The sequence below is a fragment of the Amblyomma americanum genome, chromosome 9, assembly GCF_052857255.1.
Source record: "Amblyomma americanum isolate KBUSLIRL-KWMA chromosome 9, ASM5285725v1, whole genome shotgun sequence".
Classification (NCBI taxonomy): domain Eukaryota; kingdom Metazoa; phylum Arthropoda; class Arachnida; order Ixodida; family Ixodidae; genus Amblyomma; species Amblyomma americanum.
Window position 1 is genome coordinate 59329721 of NC_135505.1, and position 22807 is coordinate 59352527.

At 45.3% G+C, this 22807-nt stretch overlaps 1 protein-coding gene across 1 annotated transcript; it reads left to right on the top strand.

The window, feature by feature from the left end:
* Window positions 1–501: 501 nt before the first annotated feature.
* LOC144104062 (uncharacterized) lies at window positions 502–22076 on the top strand. Its single transcript, XM_077636848.1, has 5 exons — window positions 502–593; window positions 2904–3036; window positions 5382–5515; window positions 6674–6776; window positions 21160–22076. Exons 1-5 carry the CDS (start codon window positions 506–508, stop codon window positions 21371–21373), a joined length of 672 nt encoding a protein of 223 aa, XP_077492974.1. The 5' UTR covers window positions 502–505; the 3' UTR covers window positions 21374–22076.
* The last annotated feature ends 731 nt before the right edge of the window (window positions 22077–22807 follow it).

Genomic DNA, 22807 nt, shown 5'->3' on the forward strand with positions numbered 1-22807 from the left:
TGGGCGCGTACACTCCGTAACCACTAAGAAGAAAATCGAACATTCCAGATTTATTTACCGCTTCTGAGGTGAACCACTATATTAAAAGCCGTTGCTGCTGTATCGTCAAATACGCGGCATATATCGTTCACAGCGTAACCACCGACTGCGAAATAACGTTCAGAAAAAAACGAAACGTATTTTCCACGAACACTCCTTTTTTAGTGCTAGTGACCATCAGAGAGACAGAATACAGAAGCATATGGCGTTGAACTCAGGTTGTGATGGTGAACGCAGCCTTTAGTGACTAGCATAAGCGATCGTGCAACAAAGCGCTGCAAGCGTTTCTCACCACCATGCAACAGATTATGCGGTATGTAGAAAGACATATGGCTCATATTGCTGAGGTTAGTAAACGTACACCGAGAGATGCGCTATCTTGTGTTATCTGTCAACTAGCATTGTCGCCTATCGCAAAAAAGAGACATAAAAGCCTCGGGTGGCTTGGTTGCTCACTGAGAGCACAATGGCATCACACAGCGTTTCGGCGATGGGCATGATCTGCGTCCCGGCATTGTTTCTCGTTCTTCTCGACGTTGTGGCTTCGGCACACGGTACGTGCATGGAAGAAATGGTTGCCTAATTTTAATGCAGTGTTTTGTGTTCCTCACAGTGTACTAAATTCACGGTGAGTTAACAAGTTTAAAATTTGTCGTCCACTAAAGGTGCAGTTCACTCCAACGGCAGAGGGATTTCAAGTATTCCCCGCCGTGAACTTGGCTGTTCTGATAAGTAAAGAAAATATATATTTATATATATTTATATATAGCTCAGTTGGTAGAGCACCGGACGCGGTATTCGTAAGTTCGTAAGTTCGCGTTGTTATGAGGACGTAAAGTTCGGATCCCACCGGCGGCATGGTTCTTTTTTCTGCCCATTTATAAGTTATTTTCTGAAAAAAACAATTGGTTGGCACTACAAATTAAAAAAAAATAGAAACATTCTCCTATGCACCTTTGTTTCGGTGACTGTTGACTTCCTTAATATGTTTGTCAAACGAGTACCTTATTTCCTTTACCTTGTTTGCTAATAGCCTAACGGGGGTCTCGGCTCTGGCAGCCTAGTTGCCATAGTTAGCTTAAGAGGGCTGTCGCACAGTTTCTGCCCTCGCCGTTAGATGACGTTCTACGTCACACTCGCGGTATTACAGGACGTGCTACGTCCGCCGCTATGGTCGATGGTGGCGCTGGTGAACACTCTCAAGGTTCGCGTACACCAAATAAACATAAATACCCACGAGAGCAGCAGATTGGACAGCCGTCGCCGTAGCTCAGTTGGTAAGAGCACCGGACGCAATATTCGGAGGTCGTGTGTTCGGATCCCACCGGCGGCATGGTTGTTTTTTCTGCTGCTTTATACGTAATTTTCTTTAAGCGATTTATTAATCTAAGTAATATTATCCGACTGATAAGCACCACACATTAAAAAAAACATAACGTTCCCTGGTTTCTGTGACTGTTGGCTCCCTTCATAAGAATATATATATATATATATATATATATATATATATATATATATATATATATATATATATATATATATATATATATATAATTAGGACGACAAGGGAAGAGAAATTAGGGGCTCTTTGTCAACTTTAAAGAAGCGAACAGTCGCCGAAACCAAAGGGCATGGGATATATTTTTATTATTAACATTATATGTTGTGTTGATGAATGATTTATTGTTGAGGCGGACTTATTGAAGTTTTATTGATGAACGGAGCTCATTATGGAGTGTTTCGAAGATATGAATGGCTAGACCCAATGTTGTAACTCAAATATCAAGTTGTATTTGTTGCTCTGTCATCAAAATTAATCAAAACCATTTACAAAGTGAACGCCGCTGCTCTTTTTGCTCCAAGGTACACCAGTGGCTTTGTAAGCCACGCAGAAGCCACTTTCTCTTTCGTGCATATTTCTGAATAACAAATTCCCTCTTTAGCTATCATGGAGGTTGGTGTGTATGGAAGAAGCCACATCTTAAACTCTTAAACTGTCCGCATGACATGAGTCGCACTCGTGAGCGAACTTTGGTGAGCCTCTGTGCATTCCTCGAACACATGGGCTTGACGTCCCGTCTGTTCTCCGTCAGGTACTTACACGCAGTGACCGAACGCTCCGCGAGTTCTACCTTGAACGATTAATAACTGGAGGCCCCACTCCAGTTGTAACCAACACAGTGCCGTGCGCATGTGTGATTTAATTCCTCTAAAATTAACTAATCACGCACACAACCTGGACACATTTTTTATTGTGTAAATCGTTTGTGTATATTACCTCTCCCTCATCCTGTTTTTCTCCCCCATCACCTCTTTCATGATATTTCTCAATTCTGCCTGCTATCCTTTATTTCCGCTGCCCTAGCTCAGGTGCTTCAGTATCGACGGCAGATGCCGGGGCTAGCAAAAATCTTTTCCTTCCTTTTTGCTATTATTTTAATAAACAACCACTACCACCACCACCACCATGATGTCGCATTTAATTTTCAGGGAGCCTTGCATCCTATGCTGCCAATGCGTGTTCTGCGCTACTGGATTCGAAGGATTTCTTCGCTCTGTAATTAAACGAGTTTTTGAGATGGAACGCCGGATTGCTCGCTTTGGAGGCACGCGCAAAGCCCGACTTCACAATCTATCTATAAGACGGAAAACAAAGACCCAATGAATTTCAGCAATTTCTCAATACGACGTACAACAGAAGTTTCTAAGTGTCTCGTGTTAGGAAAAAAAAACGAAAATGCTGTTACCCACCCGTTTATTTCTTTTTACATTGCTAGGTCTGCATGTGTTTCATCCCTACTTTCGCATCTGTTTCTCAGGTTGCACATATACTCAAAGCGTACGTTTCATTGCTGTGATTCTAGTTACTTCCCAGCCTGATCGCTGTTCTTGGATGCGGATGAGAGAGTGCTATTTAAGGCTTGGCTTGAAGAACGCCTTCGGAAGCTTCAACCAGGGCCTGCAAATCAATCAAAAAATATTCACCGAGATGTGCACGTAAGAGAACTTTCATTTCATTGTGCCATGTTCTATGCAGTAGGTTTCATGCCCGAAGAGAGGGATTATTATAGCAAACTAGATAACTGACCAACGAAAGCCTGCCGGCTACCAAGTGCACAATACCACCTACACATAACTCAAGAGCCCACAAAGACTCAACCTGTGGTCCTGAAGGAAGATATATCACAACGCTCTGTAAAGAAAAAAAAAAGAAAACAGGCTCTTTCTCTTTAACTTATCTTCGTTCTTGGTTATCGCGAAGTAAGCTCCGCCTTGTGGATTTGAGGCAGTTTAAAAGAAACTTTGCAATCCGGTTTTTGTGTAATACTCAATAACTTTCAGGACGAGCACTGCGAACAAAAGACATAAGCATTCTTGTGAGGAGTGAAAAGGAAAGCTGCATTTATTGCTGCCATTGCGAAAATTGCTTCATTTATAACCGCGGCGAAGGTGGCCATTAAAGGTTGATGCAGTTTTAGACGTTGTTCGCACTAATTGCGGTGATGTGAAACCGACACGCGATGCCCAGTTAATAATGCTTGCAAAAACTGCAATGCCACGCCACTGTTCCACAGCACAAAAAGCATTACAGAACTTGCGTTTTCCCCTCAGGAAGCCGGAAAAGAAGACGAGATATGAGTGGGCACTGTGCCGTGGGCAAAGTGCCTAAAGCTGCCCATCTTCGCCTGTTTTGTAAGCAAGTGCTTTTGCGGACTAGGCCTAGTGATGTAGAGGCTTGTCCGCTTGCAAATTTTGAGGAGGAGATGCAACAATGCACGACAAATTCGACATGCGGGAACTCTTGTAGGCAGAAAAAACCCACATCTCGAAGCGCCAGTTCCAGGCAAGATTTTAGGCACACTTTCCACACCACATTAATTGTGCGGTCAGCTCTCGAGTGTTAGAGGTTACGGCATGACATTATATATCCGCCGAAACTTTTCACAACTGCTTTCATTGTGATGTGTAGTAGCTGATATTTGGGCTAAGTTGAAATCAGAAATGCTGAAAGAAAACACAAACCGTGCTTCAGCTCAAATGGCTACGTCAAGTTCACAACAGCGAAAATAGCAAAAAAAAATGCAGCAGGACAGGAAGCAAGAAGTACAAGGCACAAACTTGTCATCACCTCAGAAAGGCAACATCAAGTCTAACCACAGTTAAAGGACACCGCTTCAGAAAACGCTTCACATCATTCGATAGCTTGTGGTGTACCCTTGTGGCTTTCTAAATATGTTATTTGTGTCGGTATAACCGATTAGCCGGCATGCTTGATTTGAAAAGCATATTTTCACCTTTTTCATGTTAAAGGCTAGACCAATGATAGCTTCACCTCAGACTGTCGGTGTAGCCGATTAGCCGGCATGCTTGATTTGAAAAGCATATTTACACCTTTTTTCATGTTAAAGGCTAGACCAGTGATAGTTTCACCTCAGACTGTCGCTGTAGCCAACTAGCCGGCATGCTTGATTTGAAAAGCATATCTTGACCTTTTTATTGTAAAGGCTAGGCCAGTGATAGCTTCACCTCAGACTTTTGATGCTATGTGTTCTCGAAGATCGCAAGCTTATAGAGGTTGTCCTGTGGATAACATGTTTGGCAGCTTATCAGAGTGTCATCTTGCGCTTCCTTGAATAATAAAGTTGAGAGTCTGTGCTTCAAGTGTCGCGTATGTTGCTTCACGTTGTCCTAAACCTCTCGCTTCATTACAGCATTCATCAGTATAAAAAACCTACCTCGGCAATTCTATTTCAAATCGTTCACAGTGTGCAAGAATTTTTGAAGCGCTTCACGTCAACGGGATGCACAAAAATGAGCACAGGTGGTAAGAAGAACACGACAATTGCGCTGGCGTGCGTGTTGGTGTATTTTCGTGTTCATTATTTCTGCGCTGTAGTGAAGTCAGGCCTCACGAACCTACCCAAGCAGCACAGGTTATCGGCCCAATATTGCAACAGGATGGTCCCATCCTGGTCGTTTGTAGGGCCAGCTTTGCCAGTACAGTTTCAATGTTGGGCCAATTACTTGTGCTGCTTGGGTACTATCCAAGGGATTCGTCCTCAGCATTTTGAAAGAGAGTCAAAATTGAACATTGCCACATTAAGGTTCCTACGCTGAACTGATAACGTGAATACCGTACAAGAGGAGCAGCGGTTGTGAAATTGCAGTGTGAGTGGCAATGACTTGTATCGTTTGTGGAGGAGGGTACTAGAACAAGTCTTGGCCTGTGCATTACCAGAAGTTAGGAGCAAAAATGCATAGCCGCTGTGGTAAATAGGCTGGAAATTTTCGCTTATCATATTCTGAGCAAAAAAATTCCCACTTCCAAATTTTACTCACAGAAAGATGACTCTGCCATCCCCATGTTACGGAGAACTCAGTGTCTGTCCTGCTGAAGTAAAGGCCAATCTGAGCTCTTTTGAAGAGGGTTACAAGCAACTTCGGGATATACATTGTGACAAAAATGCTTACAGAGGTAAGTGAACAGATTGGTATCCAGAAAAATTTCAGTCAAACACCCGCCGTGGTGTCCCAGTGGCTAAGGTTTTCTGCTGCCGAAAAGAACACGGAGTAGTAGAACTCGTACAGCAGCAGCCGCTAATTCTTGGTGCTTGTATTTAATAGCCACGCATCCACATGAAAGCTTTGGACCAGATTCTGGACATTAAAGGATCTCCGACTATAACATACCACACCATACCGCACCATACAATACTTTATAATGTCATACCATATGTTCCCTTTCTTTGCCATAAGTACTATACCATAACATAATTCTAAAAATAATGCATCTCAGCAACAACTAGATTTCAACAAGATTCTACGACCTAAGAACTTATGTGTCAATAAAAACATTAGCAACAACAGCAAAGTTTATTAAAAATTACAGATTCATATTAGAAATCTAAATGGCCTTTACAACGTACAGTTCGAAGTTCCACTCCTGACCAGCGACTCAGAAAGCGTGATTCATAATTTAGGCAAAGGCTCAGTGGTTTATTGCACAACTACTCAAAACACCGCACTTCAAACAGCGAAAGAATGACGGGCTCAAGATAGGAGGGAACTGCCATTCTTCTCGGGATTTAAATTTGCTCTTTTAGTTTGTTAACTTCCGCAGTAAACAATCTAGTCTTCTCCGCGAAATCTTTATTTAGTGCTTCTACTATTGACTGAATATTTTCTGGAAGTCATGGATGTTAGTCCTACTTGGTTTTGAGTATTTATACATTTAAACAATTCATGTACAGTCAAGAAGCACTAGTGTTTCTTTTTCCAGCTTGTTTACTTTTTCTGCTTCACGTGATCAGCTCGGTTACCCACAGCGTGTCGCGGAGATACAAAAAAAAACATATTCAATGCTTGACAATTTATTGCGGCGCCTTTTTTCCCTGTACTGGCACATTCGATTCGTAGTTTCGTGTTTGGGGAGCAAAAGACGTTCAAGCCTTGGGCACTACATTTCGCTGGTTTAATCTTAAGTGAAGTTTGTGCAAAATCTTTTTTATGACAACCGCTTACTAAAGACGCGTCATACAACTGACCGCAGGGCAGTATACACTCTCATGCTATTAGAAACTAAGGCAAGAGCCGTACAAGTATACCTAACTTAACTCTACCTTCACTTTCACAGATTCGCTGAAGATTGAGTCCTGCTTGGATCAAATGTTGTTTACAGCGTGCCTTCAGAATCATCTCCTGGCAAACTTCGAACAGCCGAAGATTGATATATGCCGGTAAGGAAAGTCATAAATGTAAAAAAGACATTTTACCACAATTAAGATCTGGAACACAATCGCTCGTCACCGTTAAGTAGCAATATTTGTCGACGACAAAACATACGTTACTGCCACGTTCCTAAGAAAGTTTTTAGCATTTCCCGCATCTCTGTTAGATGAAAAGACGCCTTAAGCATGGTTGTGCCTCTAACACGTATACATGACGGTGAGTTACATTAATCTGAACAGCATGGCGCCTGTGAGCCCAAAGTTTTTGGCGTTGTTTTTATCAACTATCCGCAATTTTCTTTAAATATTCACAGCCATCTTTCTCTGCAAATATTATTTTTTTTATCTTTTGTTGGACACGTTTAGGAGGCACGCTTTGCAGCAGTCGAAATATTTTATAGGATCCGTCACTAAGAAAAAGAAGCTATAAAAATTTGCATGCTGTTTACCATCCTATATACCTAACAGGCATATCTGGTACAAGTGTTAGAGTGCTTTCATCATCATCAGCCAGATTACACCCACTGCAGGGCAAAGTCATCTACCATGTCTCTACGATTACCCTGTCAATTGCCAGTTGCCCACACCCTATTCCTGCAAACTCCGTAATCTCCTCCACGCACATAACCCTCTGCCGCCCCCTGCAACGCTTGTTTTCTCTTGAAATCCAGTCCGTTACCCTTAAGAACCACCGGTTATCTTTCCTTCACTTTACATGCCCGGCCCAAGCACATTCTTTCCTCTTTGTTTAGACTAGGATGTCATCAACCCGCGTTTGTTCCCTCACCTACACTGCCCGCTTCCGGTCTCTGAACGTTAAACCTATCATTTTTCTTCCCATGGCTCGCTGTGTTAATTGTCCTTAATTTAAGCTGAGCCCTTCTCGTTACCCTCCACGTTTCTGCCCATTAGGTCTGTACCTGTATGATGCAGCAGTTGTATACTTTCATCTTGAAGGAGGTTGGCAAACTGCCATTCATAATCGGAGGGAGCCTGCCATATGCGCTCCACCCCAATTTTATCCTTCTAGTTATGTTCCTCTGATGATCCGGATCAGCCATCACTACCTGCGCTAAGTTCACGTATTCGCCTACTACATCCATCACCGTGCTACCAATTGCGAACCGCGGTGTGCTCGCGAGGCTATTGAACATAGCTTTGGCTTCGTGCATGTGAATTTTTAGACCACCATTCCCCTATGCCTGTCAAACTCACAGATCATTCTTTGACGTAAAATCATCAGAGCCACTTCGCAAGGCAATGGCATCAGCAAATCGCGGAATCATCAGCCAATCTTCATTAACCCTTACCTGCTAGAGTTCTCAATCCAGGCCTCCAAAATCCTCCTTTAAGCAGGCGGTGAACAGAATTGGCGAGATCGTGTGTCCTTGCCTGACACCTTTCCTTATTGGATTTTTATTGCTGACTTAATGGAGGACTATGGTAGCTGACAGTTCCGATATATATCTTCCAGCATTTTGACATAAGGCTTATAAACACCCTGATTGCGCAATGCCCGTATGAGTGCTGAGGTTTCCACTGAGTCAAATACTTTCTCGTAATCAATGAAGGCTATATATAGGGGCTTGTCATATTCTGCACATTTCTCTATCTCCTATTGATGGTGTGAATATGATATATTGTGGAATATCCTTTACGAAATCCTGGCTGATAATTTTGTTGATTAAGGTCCAAGGTTGCCCTCTCTCTATTAGCGAATACCTTAGTAAATACCTTCTAGGCAACGGACAGTAAGCTGATCGGTCTGAATTTTTTCGTCCTTGGCGCCTCAATTCTTATCAATTAAGACTATGTTTGCGTTCTTCCAATCTTCTGGTACGGTAGAGGTCATAAGGCATTGCGTATACTGGGTGGCTAGTTCTTCTAATACAATCTGCCCTCCGTCCTTCAACAGATCTGCTGTTACCTGATCTTCACCAGCTGCTTTTCCTCTTTGCATTGCTCCTAAGGTTTTCTTTACTTCCTCTTTCATTACTGAGGGGATGATGCATTGCTCTGCGCTATTGTCTCTCTCATTAGCGCTATAATTACATTCCCTACTTCACAGATTTGTGTAGAACTCTTCGGCTACTTTAACTGTCTTATCCATATTGCTAATGACATTGCACTGCTTATCCCTTAAATCATTCATCTGGTTTTTACCTATCCCTAGTTTCCTCTGCACCGCTGTTAGGCTACCCCCGTTCCATAAAATATGTTAGATTCTCTCCAAACTTCCTTATGTCTGCTGCCTTGCGCTTATTTGCTAACATATCCGCGCTAGCTTCTAAACCTCATCAGCTCACCTAATTTTCTGCCGTCCCCTGCTACACTTTCCTTCTCTTGGAATCCACTGTGTTACCTTTAATGGCCAGCGGTTATCTTGCGTTCTCCTTACATGCCCTGCCTAAACCCATTTCTTCTACTTGATTTTGTCAAGAAATTCATTACACCGCGTTTGTTTCCTTACCCACTCCGCCGTTTTCTCCTCTATTAATTCTACCACCTATCATTTTTCTTTTGATAGCGCGGTACGTGGTCCTTAACTTAAGCCAAGCCCTTTTCGTTAGCCGCCACGTTTCTGCCCAATAGGTCTGTACCGGTATGATGAATATGTTGTATACATTTATCTCTAAGGATATTGGTAAACTGCCATACATAATCTGAGTGAACGTGCCATATGCGCTACACCCCATTTCTATCCTTCTAGTTATGTTCCCCTGACGATCCGGATCAGCTTTCACTACCTGTGCTAAGCTGACGTATTCGCCTACCACATCCATCACCCTCCTGCCAATTGTGAACTGCTGTTTGCTCGCGAGAGTATTGAACAATACTTTGGATTTATGCATGACAATTTTTAGTTCCACCGCTCCGCTATGCCTGTCGAACTCGCAGATTATGCTTTGCAGTCCATCTTCAGAGTGACTTAGCAAGGCAATGCAATCAGCGAATTGCGGATTACTCAGGCATTCTTTATGAACCCTTACCTGCTAGAGTTCTCTATCCAGGCCTCCAAAATCCTCCTTTGAGCAGGCCGTGAATAGCATTGGCGGGATCGTCTATCACTGCCTGGCACTCTTTCTTATTGAAATTTTATTGCTGACTTTATAAAAGGCTATGACGGCTGTACAGTCGTTCTAGATATCTTCCGCTATTCATATATTGAGACTCTTGTACGACCTGATTCAGAGTTTCCTGCGTGACTGCCGAGGTTTCCACTGAGTTGATCAACTGCTGTTTCGTATTTATGACGGCTATGTAAAGGATTTGGTTATACTCTGCGCATTTCCCTATCTCCTGTTTGTCAGTGTGAGTATGGTTTATTATCGAATATCCTTTACAAAAGCCTGTCTGATCATCTGGTTGATTAAAGTCTAAAGTTTTCCTGACTCTATTAGCTGTTGCCTTAGTAAATACCAGAGTCGCCGCGGTGTCTTAATGGGTAAGGTGCTCGTTTGGTAACCCAAGTCACGCGGTTTCGTTCACGGCCGCAGCAGTCACATTTCGATGGAGGCGAAATGCTATAGGCCTCGAGTACTGTGCGATATGACTGCAGGTTAAAGAGCCTGACGAAGTCGAAATTTCCGGAGCCCTTCCCACAGCGTCCCTATTAGCCTGGGTCGCTTTAGGGCGTTAAACCATGCCAGACCAAACCAATCCCTAGTAAATACCTTACAGGCAGTGGAGAGCAAGCTGATCGGTCTGTTTTTTTTTCAAGTGGTTGAAGTTTCCCTTCTTATGAAGTATTATCCAATTAGTCTTCTTTCAAGCTTCTCTTACGTTCGAGGTGGTAAGGCATTGCGTATACAGGGTGGGTAGTATTCTTTCACAACCTCCCCTCCGTCCTTCAAAAGATGTGCTGATAGCTGATCCTCACCAGCTGCTTTGTCCCTTTGCATTTCTCTCACTAAGGAAGTGCTTACTTCATCTTACTTGAAAGTAGAGGAATTCAAGATACCGCAGAAAAACAGATATTCGGCTTTAACTGAGGAAGACGATATTGAAGTTCGTTCAAACAATGAATGGTCATCTCACAGCTATCATTACGGTGCTTACAGGGGAGGTAGGCGATAGGTTGGTTCGACAGGATACTGGCAAGCTATTACAGGAGACGAAAGATTCGATTAAGAAACGCCAAGGTATAAATGTCTAGCTCTACTGACAGAATAGAACTGGCAGAGCTAGTATTGTTAATAAATAAGCGCAAGTTAGGCGACATAAGGACGTTCAACATGGAGAGAATTCAGCATGCGGTAAAGAATGCAGGTAGCCTAAACCGAGTGAAGAGGCAACTAAGCATAGCTAAAAAACCAGGTGTATGCGTCAAGAGAAAAAGAAGGCAGCGTCACTAGCACTAGTGATTAGAGAGTTGAGGTAGACGAAGAGTTCGACAGAAATCTGCACAGTAGAACACTTAATTCCCTTTCAACTTTAAGCTCACCTCGAAGCTGGTCATTTGTACTTCACCACAAAGAATGAACTGTCTTTTGTGTTGCTTGCATTAAAATTCGCTACTGAGCGGCATTTGAGCCAGAAAAGTATGCTTCCAATCTTGTTGCAGCTAATTTCAATTGGCTAACGTATTCGGCTATGCAGCATACTCTCCCCTTTGATATCTCAAAATGAAATTCATGTGATGGTGTGTCACCTTTCTTTTTTTATTTACCGGCTCTTCCAAATTAATGATTATTTTGATCATTTTCTTGCGGTTAATTCATATGGCGCAAATCAGCTTCAACGAGCACTCATTCTTGAGAATTTACATCGCTGGCAACGCGATTAAAATTTACACTGCATGAGAATTGATGCTAACTTCTGCAAGATTTTTCAATCAGTCAATCAATCAATCATCATCATCGTCATCATCAATATCAACCTGACCACCTAGTGCAGGGCAAAGGCCTGTCCCATGTCTCTCCAATTAACTGTGCCCTTTCCCAACTGCGCCTGCCCTATGCCTGCAAACTTCTTAATCTCATCCGCCCACCTAATTTTCTGCCGCCACGTGCTACGCTTGCCTTGTCTCGCAATCCAATCCTTTAACCTCAATGATCAGCGGTTTTCTTGCGTTTGCATTATATGTCCTGCCCAAGCCCATTTCTTCCTGTCGATTTCGACTAGAATATCATCAACCCGCGTTTGTTCCCTCACCCACTCTGCTTGCTTCCGGTCTCTTAACGTTACACCTATGAATTTTCTTTCCATGGCTCGCTGCGTTGTCCTTATCTTAAGCTGAACTCTTATCGGTAGCCTCTGCGTTTCTGCCCCGTAGGTGAGTACCGGTAAGACACAGCTGTTGTACACTTTTCTCTTGAGGGAAACTGGTGAACTGCCATTCATGATCTGGAAGTACCTGCCATATGTGCTCAGCCCCATTCATATCCTAAATGTGCGGATCAGCTTCCACTACCTGCCCAAAGTAGACGTATTCCATTACGAGTTCTATTCCGTCAATGGGAATTGTGAACTGCGGTTTCCTTGGTAGGCTGTTGAACATTACATTGGTTTTCTGAACGTTAAATTTAAGACCTACGGTTCTGCTCTGCCTGTCTAACTCATTGTTCATGATTTCCAGTTCACCCCCTGAGTGACTCAGCAAGGCAACGTCATCAACTAATCGTAAATTATTTATATATTCTCCATTTACTCTTATCCCTAAATGTTCCCAATTCAGGCCTCAGAATGCCTCCGGTAAACAGGCGATGATAGCATTGCCGAGATCATGTTTACTTGCCTGGCACCCTTCCTGATTGAAGTTTTATTGCTGACTTTATAGAGGAGTATGGTAGCTGTGCAGCTGCTATATATATATATATATATATATATATATATATATATATATATATATATATATATATATATATATATATATTTATATATGTTACGAACGTAGGTTGCGTTGGCTCCGCAGAATAAAGATTTAAGAGAAGTGGGCACTTCTACAAAGACACTTTGTAGAAGTGCCCACTTCTCTTAAATCTATATTTATATATATATATATATATATATATATATATATATATATATATATATATATATATATATATATATATATATATATATATATATATATATATATATATATATAGATTTAAGAGAAGTGGGCACTTCTACAAAGTGCCTTTGTAGAAGTGCCCACTTCTCTTAAATCTTTATTCTGCGGAGCCAACGCAACCTAAAACTGCTCTTCACCTTAACTCCGCAATGTCTGTATGATTGCTGAGGTTTCCACTGAGTCAAATCTTTTTCGTAACGAAAGCTGTATATAGAGGTTGGCTATATTGTGCGCATTTCTCTATCACCTGATTGATAGCGTGAAAATAATCTTTTGTAGAATATCCTTTTCGAAAACCAGCAAGATCATTCGGTTCATTAGTGTAAGCTTGCCGGCACTCTATTCGCGATTACCTCAGTAAATACATTTTAGGCAACGGGCAGTAAGCCGATTGGCCTCCAATTTTTCAAGTCCTTGGCGTCTCCTTTCTTTTGAATTCAGATTATGTTTGCAGTCCTCCAAGATTCTGGTAAGGTTCAATCAATGATGAGTATCGTTAATCACTTAGCAGCCGATGGTTACATTATTCTTAATAATATTATTTTGTTTTAAGGAATGCAAAAATTCTGAGCATAATGAGAGATGTTAAGTTAATTTATTTGCTTCCCACAGTACAGACGCGCTAACCTTGCTTGTTTTAGTTTAATATTTGCAATAAACGCCAATAGTGCACACAGCAGAAAAAATTAACTCATGAACGTTTTTTTTTTTTTTTTATTTCGAGATAATGTGATAAGATGAAGTGTGGCAAGTGCGCTGCACGCACTAGCGCGCATGGGGGGAGAGAAGACGACGAAGTAGGAGAATGCAGATCGGCTCGACCGTATGCTACGTGTACTGTTTCATTGCTAATTATGATTACTGCGATACAACATATTTTGGTGACGAGGATGCTGTTTTGATTCGGGACCTTCACGTGGCCTGCTCACCATCCGTCATGAGCTTTTCTGGGCTTCAGCCACCACCACCCTTCCTGCCGACTCCTGGTCGTCCTGCCCTTCCATGGGAGCAATGGGAGCTGGCGTTCCGGAATTACATGCTGGCCTCTGGTGCCTCTACTCTGGGCGCGGACAAGCGGAAGGCCATCCTGCTGAATTGCCTCGAACTGGAAGGTCAGCGCATTTTTTATACATTGGCGCCGCCGTCGTCCACTCCAGCGCCTACAGCTGCGGCTTCGCACTCCGGTGACGACACGCCCCGCCTTGACGAATTTGATGCGGCAATATCCATCCTGTCGAAGCATTACAAATCGTCCGTGAATGTAATCGCCGCACGTCATCGCTTTCGCCGTCGAGTTCAGGCGCCAGGAGAGACAACCGATGAGTACGTCGCTGTCCTTCGCAGCCTTGTCGGCGACTGCGGGTTTGGGACCATGGCGGACGATATGATCAGGGACCAGCTGGTGGAGAAGACCTCGAGTTGCCATCTGCGTGAGCGCCTACTCATGGAAGGCTCCTCCTTGACTCTGTCGCGCGCCATGCTCCTTGCTCGACAGTGTGAGCAAGCTTCCCGGGAAGCCAGGGAATTGGCTGAGGAGGACGCTCCAGTACATCGTGTGAGATGCGAGCGCGGATCGAGACAAACACCACCTCAGGCCCATTGCTGCAAGTGCCAAAGTCAACCATCACAACCTGCTGCTGCAATACCAGAGCGCATGTGCTACCGCTGCGGTTCTACAACTCACCTAGCGAACAACCCTGCATGCCGAGCCCGCAACCGTAAGTGTCGTCGGTGCGGCAAGGTGGGCCATTTCGACTCCCTCTGCAAGTCGTCCGACCGTCCTGTTCAAGTTCAGCAAGTTGCAGATACTGCTGACACATCGTCGGTAGCGGATGGCTCCAGCAGTGCGTCTATTATCAATGTTGAAAGTCAAAAAAACGGAATTTTCGCCTCAGTCCTGATTGAAGGCAAGTTCATCCGCTTCCTGATTGACACCGGCTCATCTGTGTCAATTATTTCTGAAGATCTATACCACCGATTCTTCGCTAAATGTTTCCCGCTTAAATCAACTGCAGTTCAACTATTGGACTATTCTAAGTCTCGGATTATAGTCCAAGGGTGTTTTGTTGCCACAGCAAAGTTCCACGACCGTACCGCCTGCATCCTGTTGTACTTTGTCTCGGGAGGCACAACGCTGCTGGGCCTGGATTCCATTGCCGCTCTACAAATGAAGATCAAAGGTGCATCGTTGGAATGTCTTTCTATGACACCTGATACGCCTCTGTTACCTCCTGAGCTACGTCCACACTTCGAACATCTCTTCTCCAAGGAACTCGGTGTTGCTCGTGGCTACGTGCACAAAGTCAGAGTGCAGGATTCCGTTTCTCCTGTTGCTTGCAAGCTCCGACGGCTGCCGTTTGCCATTCGTCAGCAGGTGTCCGAGGAACTCCAGAAGCTTGAAGCTCAAGACATCATTGAACGGGTCGAGGCTTCCAAGTGGATTTCACCCATAGTCGTGGCTCGGAAAAAAGATGGCTCCATCCGAATGTGCGTCGATTTGCGTGAGCCGAACAAGGCTATTGTGGTCGACAGTTTTCCTTTGCCTCAAACGGAAGAACTTCTACATAGCTTGGCCGGGTCACAGCGTTTTTCGAAGTTGGACCTTGCCTCGGCTTACCATCAAGTACCACTTAGCCCTGAGAGTCGGGAATTGACCACATTCATTACCCATGATGGCCTCTTCCGCTTCAAACGAGTGTGTTTCGGCTTTGCTTCGGCGCCTTCGGCTTTTCAGAAGATGATGCACTTAATTTTAAAAGGGTGCAAAGGTGTCCTCTTCTACATCGACGACATCATAGTTCATGGCACCTCCCGACAGGAGCACCTGACCAACCTTCCTGCTGTTCTCGAGCGCTTGTGCCATGCCGGACTCAAGCTCAACCACAAATGTGTCTTCGATGTTCCGAAGCTCACTTTCTTGGGGCATGTTGTCAGCGGTGAAGGACTGTTTCCGCTTACTTCTGCCATCGAGGCGATTACGAAGGCTCCGACTCCATCTAACATCAGCGAGCTTCGCTCTCTCCTTGGACTTGCGGGTTTCTGCTCCAAATTTATCCCGCAATACTCCGACGTCGTTGAGCCTATGCGCGCCCTACTTCGAGGCAGCGACTCCACCTTCACTTGGACTGCTGCTGCGGATTCAAGCTTCAAACTACTGAAGTCCATGTTGACGTCATGTGACGTGTTGCATTTTTTTGATCCTGCCCTTCCCGTGGTCGTAACGACTGACGCTTCCGGATATGGCCTTGGGGCAGTGCTTCAGCAAGACAACGGCCATTCCTTGCAAACTGTTGCGTTTGCCTCCCGTACCTTGACACCCCAAGAAAGAAAGTACTCTGTTTGTGAACGTGAGGCCCTAGCTTGCGTTTGGGCGTGCGAACGGTGGCACGTGTATTTGTGGGGCCGGCCTTTTGTTCTACGCACCGACCACAGTGCACTTGTCATTTTGCTGTCGACGAAAGGAACGGGCCATCGGCCGTTGCGAATTTCACGTTGGTCGGCTCGCCTGTTGTGCTACAACTACACTGTAGAGTACCGCAAAGGCAATGACAACTCTGTTGCGGATGCTCTGTCTCGCCTTCCCTTACCGACCACATCGTGCAGTGAGCCCAGTGAGTTCGACGCCAGTGTCGACGACTGCGTCTGCCTGCTATCGCCAGCCGTGACTCTACAAGAGCTTCAAGAGGCAACCATCCGCGACGCGGCAGATTCTCAAGCCATTCAGTTTACATCGGCGACATGGCCGGACAAGAAATCCCTACCGGAGAACCTTAGGCCATACTATCTCCTGCGCTCGGAGCTGTCCGTCGTGCAAGGCGTCTTGTACCGAGGTGACAGGCTCGTCTTTCCCGAACGTTTGCGACGACGCCTCATGGACATCGCGCACGAGTCACACCCCGGGATCAGCCGCACGAAAAGTCTACTGCGAGAGCTCTACTGGTGGCCGCGAATGGACGAGCACGTCGAAGAAATGGTACGGACATGCGTCGTGTGCCAGTCCTGTGACAAATCGGCTCGTCCGGTGGCAGCTCCTCTGCAACCTGTCGCCTTCCCAGAGAAACCTTGGGATAAGGTAGCCATTGATATCGTTGGGCCTTTCGACCAAGCTCCCAGTGGCTGCCGCTTCGCGATTACTCTAATGGATTATTACAGTAAGTGGCCAGAAGTTGTCTTCGCTGATGCCATCACCACTCAAACCGTTCAAGAATTCCTGCTTGGCCTCTTCGCTCGTGAGGGTTACCCTCAAGAGATAGTCTCTGACCACGGACCTCAATTTTCATCGATGGCCATGCAAACTTTTCTCCGCGAACGGGGAATACTCCATTGCTACTCTTCAGTGTACCATCCCCAAGCTAATGGACTCGTTGAACGATTCAATCGAGTGCTTAAGTCCTACATTCAGCTAGCTCTGTGCGAGCGACGCGACCTACGTACAGCGATTGTGGACTACCTCGGTGTCTACCGCTGTATGCCCCATGCCACGACAGGAATTGCACCAGCTGTCCTACTTCATGGCCGGTTGCCCCGCACAAGACTTAACGTCGTAGGACTGCCGGATCAGTCCTTCTCAATGGATCCGAAAAAAGCGCTTAAGCTTTTGCGGCAGAGGCTTGACGAGAAACAAGCGCAATACAAGCTTTATGCGGACCAGCGGAGTGGCGCCCAGTGTCGTGACTTTCAGATTGGCCAGTACGTGCATGTCCGCAAACCAAATGTGCGAGGCAAACTGTCAGCTCGGTTTTCGGAGCCTCGGAAGGTTGTGGAGCAGCGTGGACCTGCATCTTATCTGCTGGATGATGGGCGAGTGTGGCACTCGTCCAAGTTTTCTGCGGTTCGCCCAGAAGTAGTTCAGCAGCAACTGTCCTCCTCATCTCCAGCGGCCCTTTTCGCTGATATTTCGCCGCCTATCGACGGCAACCGAATGCCGCCGCCCAGTCCACAGTCCGGAACCGTGGTCCAGGGTCCTTCTTCGGACGCGCCTTCAATCCATATGATGCCAGCCGTTCCGCCCGCTCCGGAATCGGCAGCCGCTCCTCAACCCTCGTGTAGTAAATCCACAGCGGCAACTGCGACTTCACCTCCTGCGCCGCCTCGCCGAAGTACTCGCAAAAAGAAGCGGGCCGCATGGTTCAAAGACTATGACATCCGCTAGACATTTTGTTTTTTTTAAGTGCGGCGGAAATGTGATAAAGATGAAGTGTGGCAAGTGCGCTGCACGCACTCGCGCGCATGGGGGGAGAGAAGACGACGAAGTAGGAGAATACAGATCGGCTCGACCGTATGCTACGTGTACTGTTTCATTGCTAATTATCATTACTACGATACAACAAATGTGTTTTGCATAAAGCATCCTACCTTCCTTACTACAACTTAGCCATCGTAAAGTCCGAGACTGCAGAACAAAAACATTTAGGCGTTGATATCACGCTCGATATCTCTTGATTTAATCGCTATGACTTCACTGCAGCTACTCATTGCACTCATTGAATTTTTGTCCATAATTATTAATCACCAGTCATGTGTTACCTTTTTATGTGGCGCAACTTCGCATTTTGGCATGAATAAAGAAATGTGGTTTGTAGATGACGGCCAAGAAAAACCGATGCTGAGGTATAGAAATTAAGCATAACTTCCTCTACAGGCGGCCTGTACACTTGCTTTTCTTTCGTTGTACCACTGCAAACATTTCAATCACTCACTGTTAAAGAATTGCACCTCCCCTCTAGTTCTTTCCTTAGACTCAGAATTCGGCAGAGACTTAAGATAGCTTACATATCGAAAATATATAGCATTACTCTCACTGAATGCATAGATTCTCATCCGCACACTAACAAGCCCATATGACCTCGGCGGGAAGGAACTGCGGCGAAAGGCTGCATGGTAGTTTTGGTAAGAAAGTCTGTGGAAGGCATACAACAAAAGGTTAATATCTCGTCTGTTTGAATACCGGTCTCAAGCTGGCCTCCTCCTTGACTATCACATGAAGCTAGCATATATACAACGAGAAATGGTATGACAGCACCTTTAATCGTCAGTTTCAATACCGGTCTCAAGCTGGCCTCCTCCTTGACTAGCACATGAAGCTAGGATATATAGAACGAGAAATGGTATGACAGCACCTTGAACGCGGGAGCACGAACGATTGCTTCACAATTTTGTTTAAAATGTCCGGAAAACTGGCGCTGCTTCTGGAGCGGCCAGTGGCGAGTATAAATAGACGGACATGTATAGTATAGGAAATGGCGGTCCTCCGCTTGCTGGGTGCACCGTGCAGCCACACGATAACGTCATCCTATTTTTGTAGCGATAGCTACATTACGGTAGCATATCGAGCCTTCAGCGGGACTGCGCCGCCACGCTGTCACGTGGTTGGCCATGTGGTGCGGAGCAGCTGCCGGCACCGTGGCTGGTCACGTGTTTCGTCACATGGTTTCTCACGTGACCAGCCACGTGGTGCGGCGCGGCGCGGCTCGCCGGCGAAACCCAGCTGCAACAGCTGTGCGCATGCGCCGTATCAAGTGGGGACGAAGATGAAGAAGGAACGCCCATAGAAACGGAGTGGTGAAAGATTGACTTTGCAACTCAACTGAGCAAGTGCCACTAGGCTAGCTGTAGCGGCTGCGTCACTCTAGGTATAACCGGAGTTAAACCACCGGCAATTTTTGTTTTAATACCTGAGAATTTTCATGATAACCTACGAGTACATAAGCACGCACACACATCGCCAACATTTTTTCACAATGACCTAAGTAATGCTATCGTATTAAATGTAACGTTTATTAAAGTCGCATTCACGGCACTAATCACGTTTGTAGTATCTTTGGCAACCTAGTAAAGACACGGCCTTAAAACTTCTACCACCTCGCAGCCCATCCTGGGCGCACACCCTATCCCGTAGTCCACATTTTTGTCCATGACGGAACTGAGCGCACTAGTTCTATCCCAAGGAGACGCCTAATTGTGTCACACATATTTCATGCGTATTTTTTCTATAATATTTTGCGCAGTTATTCTGCATGATATCTGCTCGGTTGCTTATTCTTGATGAAGTTGAATGTCACTGACCATGTCGAGGTTATGAATGACGTTTCGGAACCCGCATGAGTTCCTTGTTCACTCAGGCGGCAAAGTATCGGTCGTCTTTTAAGAATGTAGTATGTGACTTAATGAGCGTAAGTAATCTGCCGGCAGAATTTCATTTGTCTTATAGTGTTAGTTGTTGCCTGAATGATCACTGATTCCAGCAACAGCCTTGATGACACATTCTTGTCTTTAGCTTTGATGGTGGCATTGTCCCAGTCGATATTGATGATTCTGTGTTTCAGTGTGTTCAGCCACAGCGTTTGATGCTTGACTGCTATTCGCCAGGTCACGTTTGCAGTCTAGCAGGTGCCGGGAAAACGACGGTTTCGCCGATATAAAGATTGTTGCAGTCAGTGCATTGAATTCTGTATACCACTCCAGGATACATATCGTAATGCAAGCGATCCTTAACATTAATAAGCTTGTTTCGAAGTTTGCTTGAAGGAATATGTGGGACACGCAGATTGCCCTTCGAAAATACGCGGTAATGTTTTGCTCACTCCGGGAACGCAAGGGGTGGCTGCTTTAATTGGTAAACTTCCAATGTGCGATTATCTGGTTTCGGGGCTCGTACACGCTTCACGGTTCGTGCCACAAAACGGCCTGGTTAGCCGTTGCGGGCAAGTTCACGGTGGATTGCTCTTAGCTCGCTCTGCGCCTCACGTTCATCAGTTCACACACGTGTGGCACGTGTCAATAGCGACGATGCAACTGACACCTTTTGGGCGAGAGGATGGTTGGAATTGAAACCTATATAACGGCCGATGCGAGTACGCGTCCAGTAGACTGTGAAGCTGAGAGCGTTCGTAGACCGATGAGCCAGTACATTCAAGGAAGGCGTGCGTGTGCGTGGTTTTTGTGTTCTTTGAGGATTCCTTGCCGGTTGCGGTCATTATTTCCTCGTATTTCATTATTTTGTTCAGTAAATACTTGGCGTCCTGAATTATAGTAAAATACTTGCAGTTATTAGTATCTTCCGAATTAAGCTGAAAGCAGCTATCGAGCTATAAAAGCCGTCTGAGATGTATGCAAATAAATCAATAAATAGCTCCAGCTGCCAGACGGAGTGAAATAAATGGCATCTATAAAAAATATAGATAGCCGTTTCAAGGAATGAGGCCGCATGTAAGTGAGCAAAATACTTAACGTAAGGCGTCTTCATAAAACGACATAATTGAGATGATTGCACTGGGAAGTTATTTCTCGAAAGTCGGAATTCCAGATTTCTGTTTTCGTTTTTTTTGCTTGCAGTAACTTCAAGACTGCCATCAACTGCGGAGAAGAGGTGTTCCCCAAGAGCTGCCCTGCAGACTACAAAGCGGTGACAGCTTCCTTCAAGCGGAGCGTGAATGCTATTATGCTGATAAACGGCTGCGAGCCTTCATCGCAGGCCGCTATAGTGCCTATGAACTTCACCATAGGCCTGGTCATGTTTATTATTCTGATGCGACTTAAGGCAACGTAGGTCTTAGCAGACCTGTGCCTTGTGGCATTGTCATTTAAAAAAATATACACCTTTCTAACACTTGCAATCAATATTGTTTTTCAGTTTAAAAAATATATTTTGCCTTATTATTGCACAGTCGCATATTGTTGTATAAAGACGTCATTTTCGTTTTACTGGCCACTGCCTCTTTATGCCAATTGAATAGAGGGCTCGAAGCCGATCAAGCGGACTCGTTCATTTCTTTATTCGAGCGCTTCACTTCCTGGCGTGTTTTGTTGAAGAGATAAACGCATTCTTTCACTGTCATATTGACCGGCTAATTGCTTTTCTAAAAATTATAACTTCTTTTATGAATTTCAGTCACTGAATTTTCCATGGCTGCACTGCTAAAAGCTGCTCACAACAGCATGTAAGAAGACAGGATGACACAGGAGGACCTCTATTTTAAATACTGACAGTTAATTGCCCTGTCATAGCAAAACTGAACACTATCTGTATAAATTATATTTCAGAAGCAGTGACCTAATAGCAGTCTATTGAAGCAAGGAACATTTTCCACTCAGCCCTTCCTTAATCATGCCGGTGATCTGAAATTCCAGAAATGATCACTTTAGGAGATGGTTTTTACTGCCGTTGAACTCTCGTAACAAAGCGATGACGAAGTCAGAAAAAAATTTACACAAAGAAAATCTTTTTAAATCCCTCAAGACGCGCATCTTGCTTCCACTAACATGAATACAACATGGATATGTGGCTTTGAGATAAAATGCAAGAATTGCCCTAATGAATACACCTTTTTTGCGCTCATTAGAAGCTTTCATTTTTAAGCTTTCTTGGAGGTCACTTTTTATGCGTTGCATATTGCAATCGCTCAGTTCAGCCCTTGGGCGCGGCCGGGCAGCCACCATTGACGTTTAGCGCAACCACGTGACCTGACGTCACGACAGCCGGAGGAAAAGCTGGGCCCCAACTCGCGCGGCCGCAGCCACCACCTGACTCCCGCTCCTCCCGCTAGGGGCGCTGCGCCGGCGCGTGACGTCACGGAGGAAAAGCTGGGCCCCAACTCGCGCGGTCGCGCGCGGCCGCAGCCACCACCTGATTCCCCCTCCTCCCGCTAGGGGCGCTGCGCCGGCGCCTGACGTCACGGAGGAAAAGCTGGGCCCCAACTGGCGCGGTCGCGCGCGGCCGCAGCCACCACCTGACTCCCGCTCCTCCCGCTAGGGGCGCTGCGCTATGATTGACGTCACGGCATATGTATAAAAAGGCTGCGCTCCTTCGCCGGGACAGTCTTATACCCCTGTCACACGGGCATTTCGAGGGCCTTCGAACCGATAGTCTATCGACTCAAAGGCGATCGAGCGCTGCTACACGGGCAGTTTCAATGGCGATCGAGTCAATAGCCTCTCGAGTCAACGGAGCAGCACGGAACTCCATCGAGATATGCAACGCATT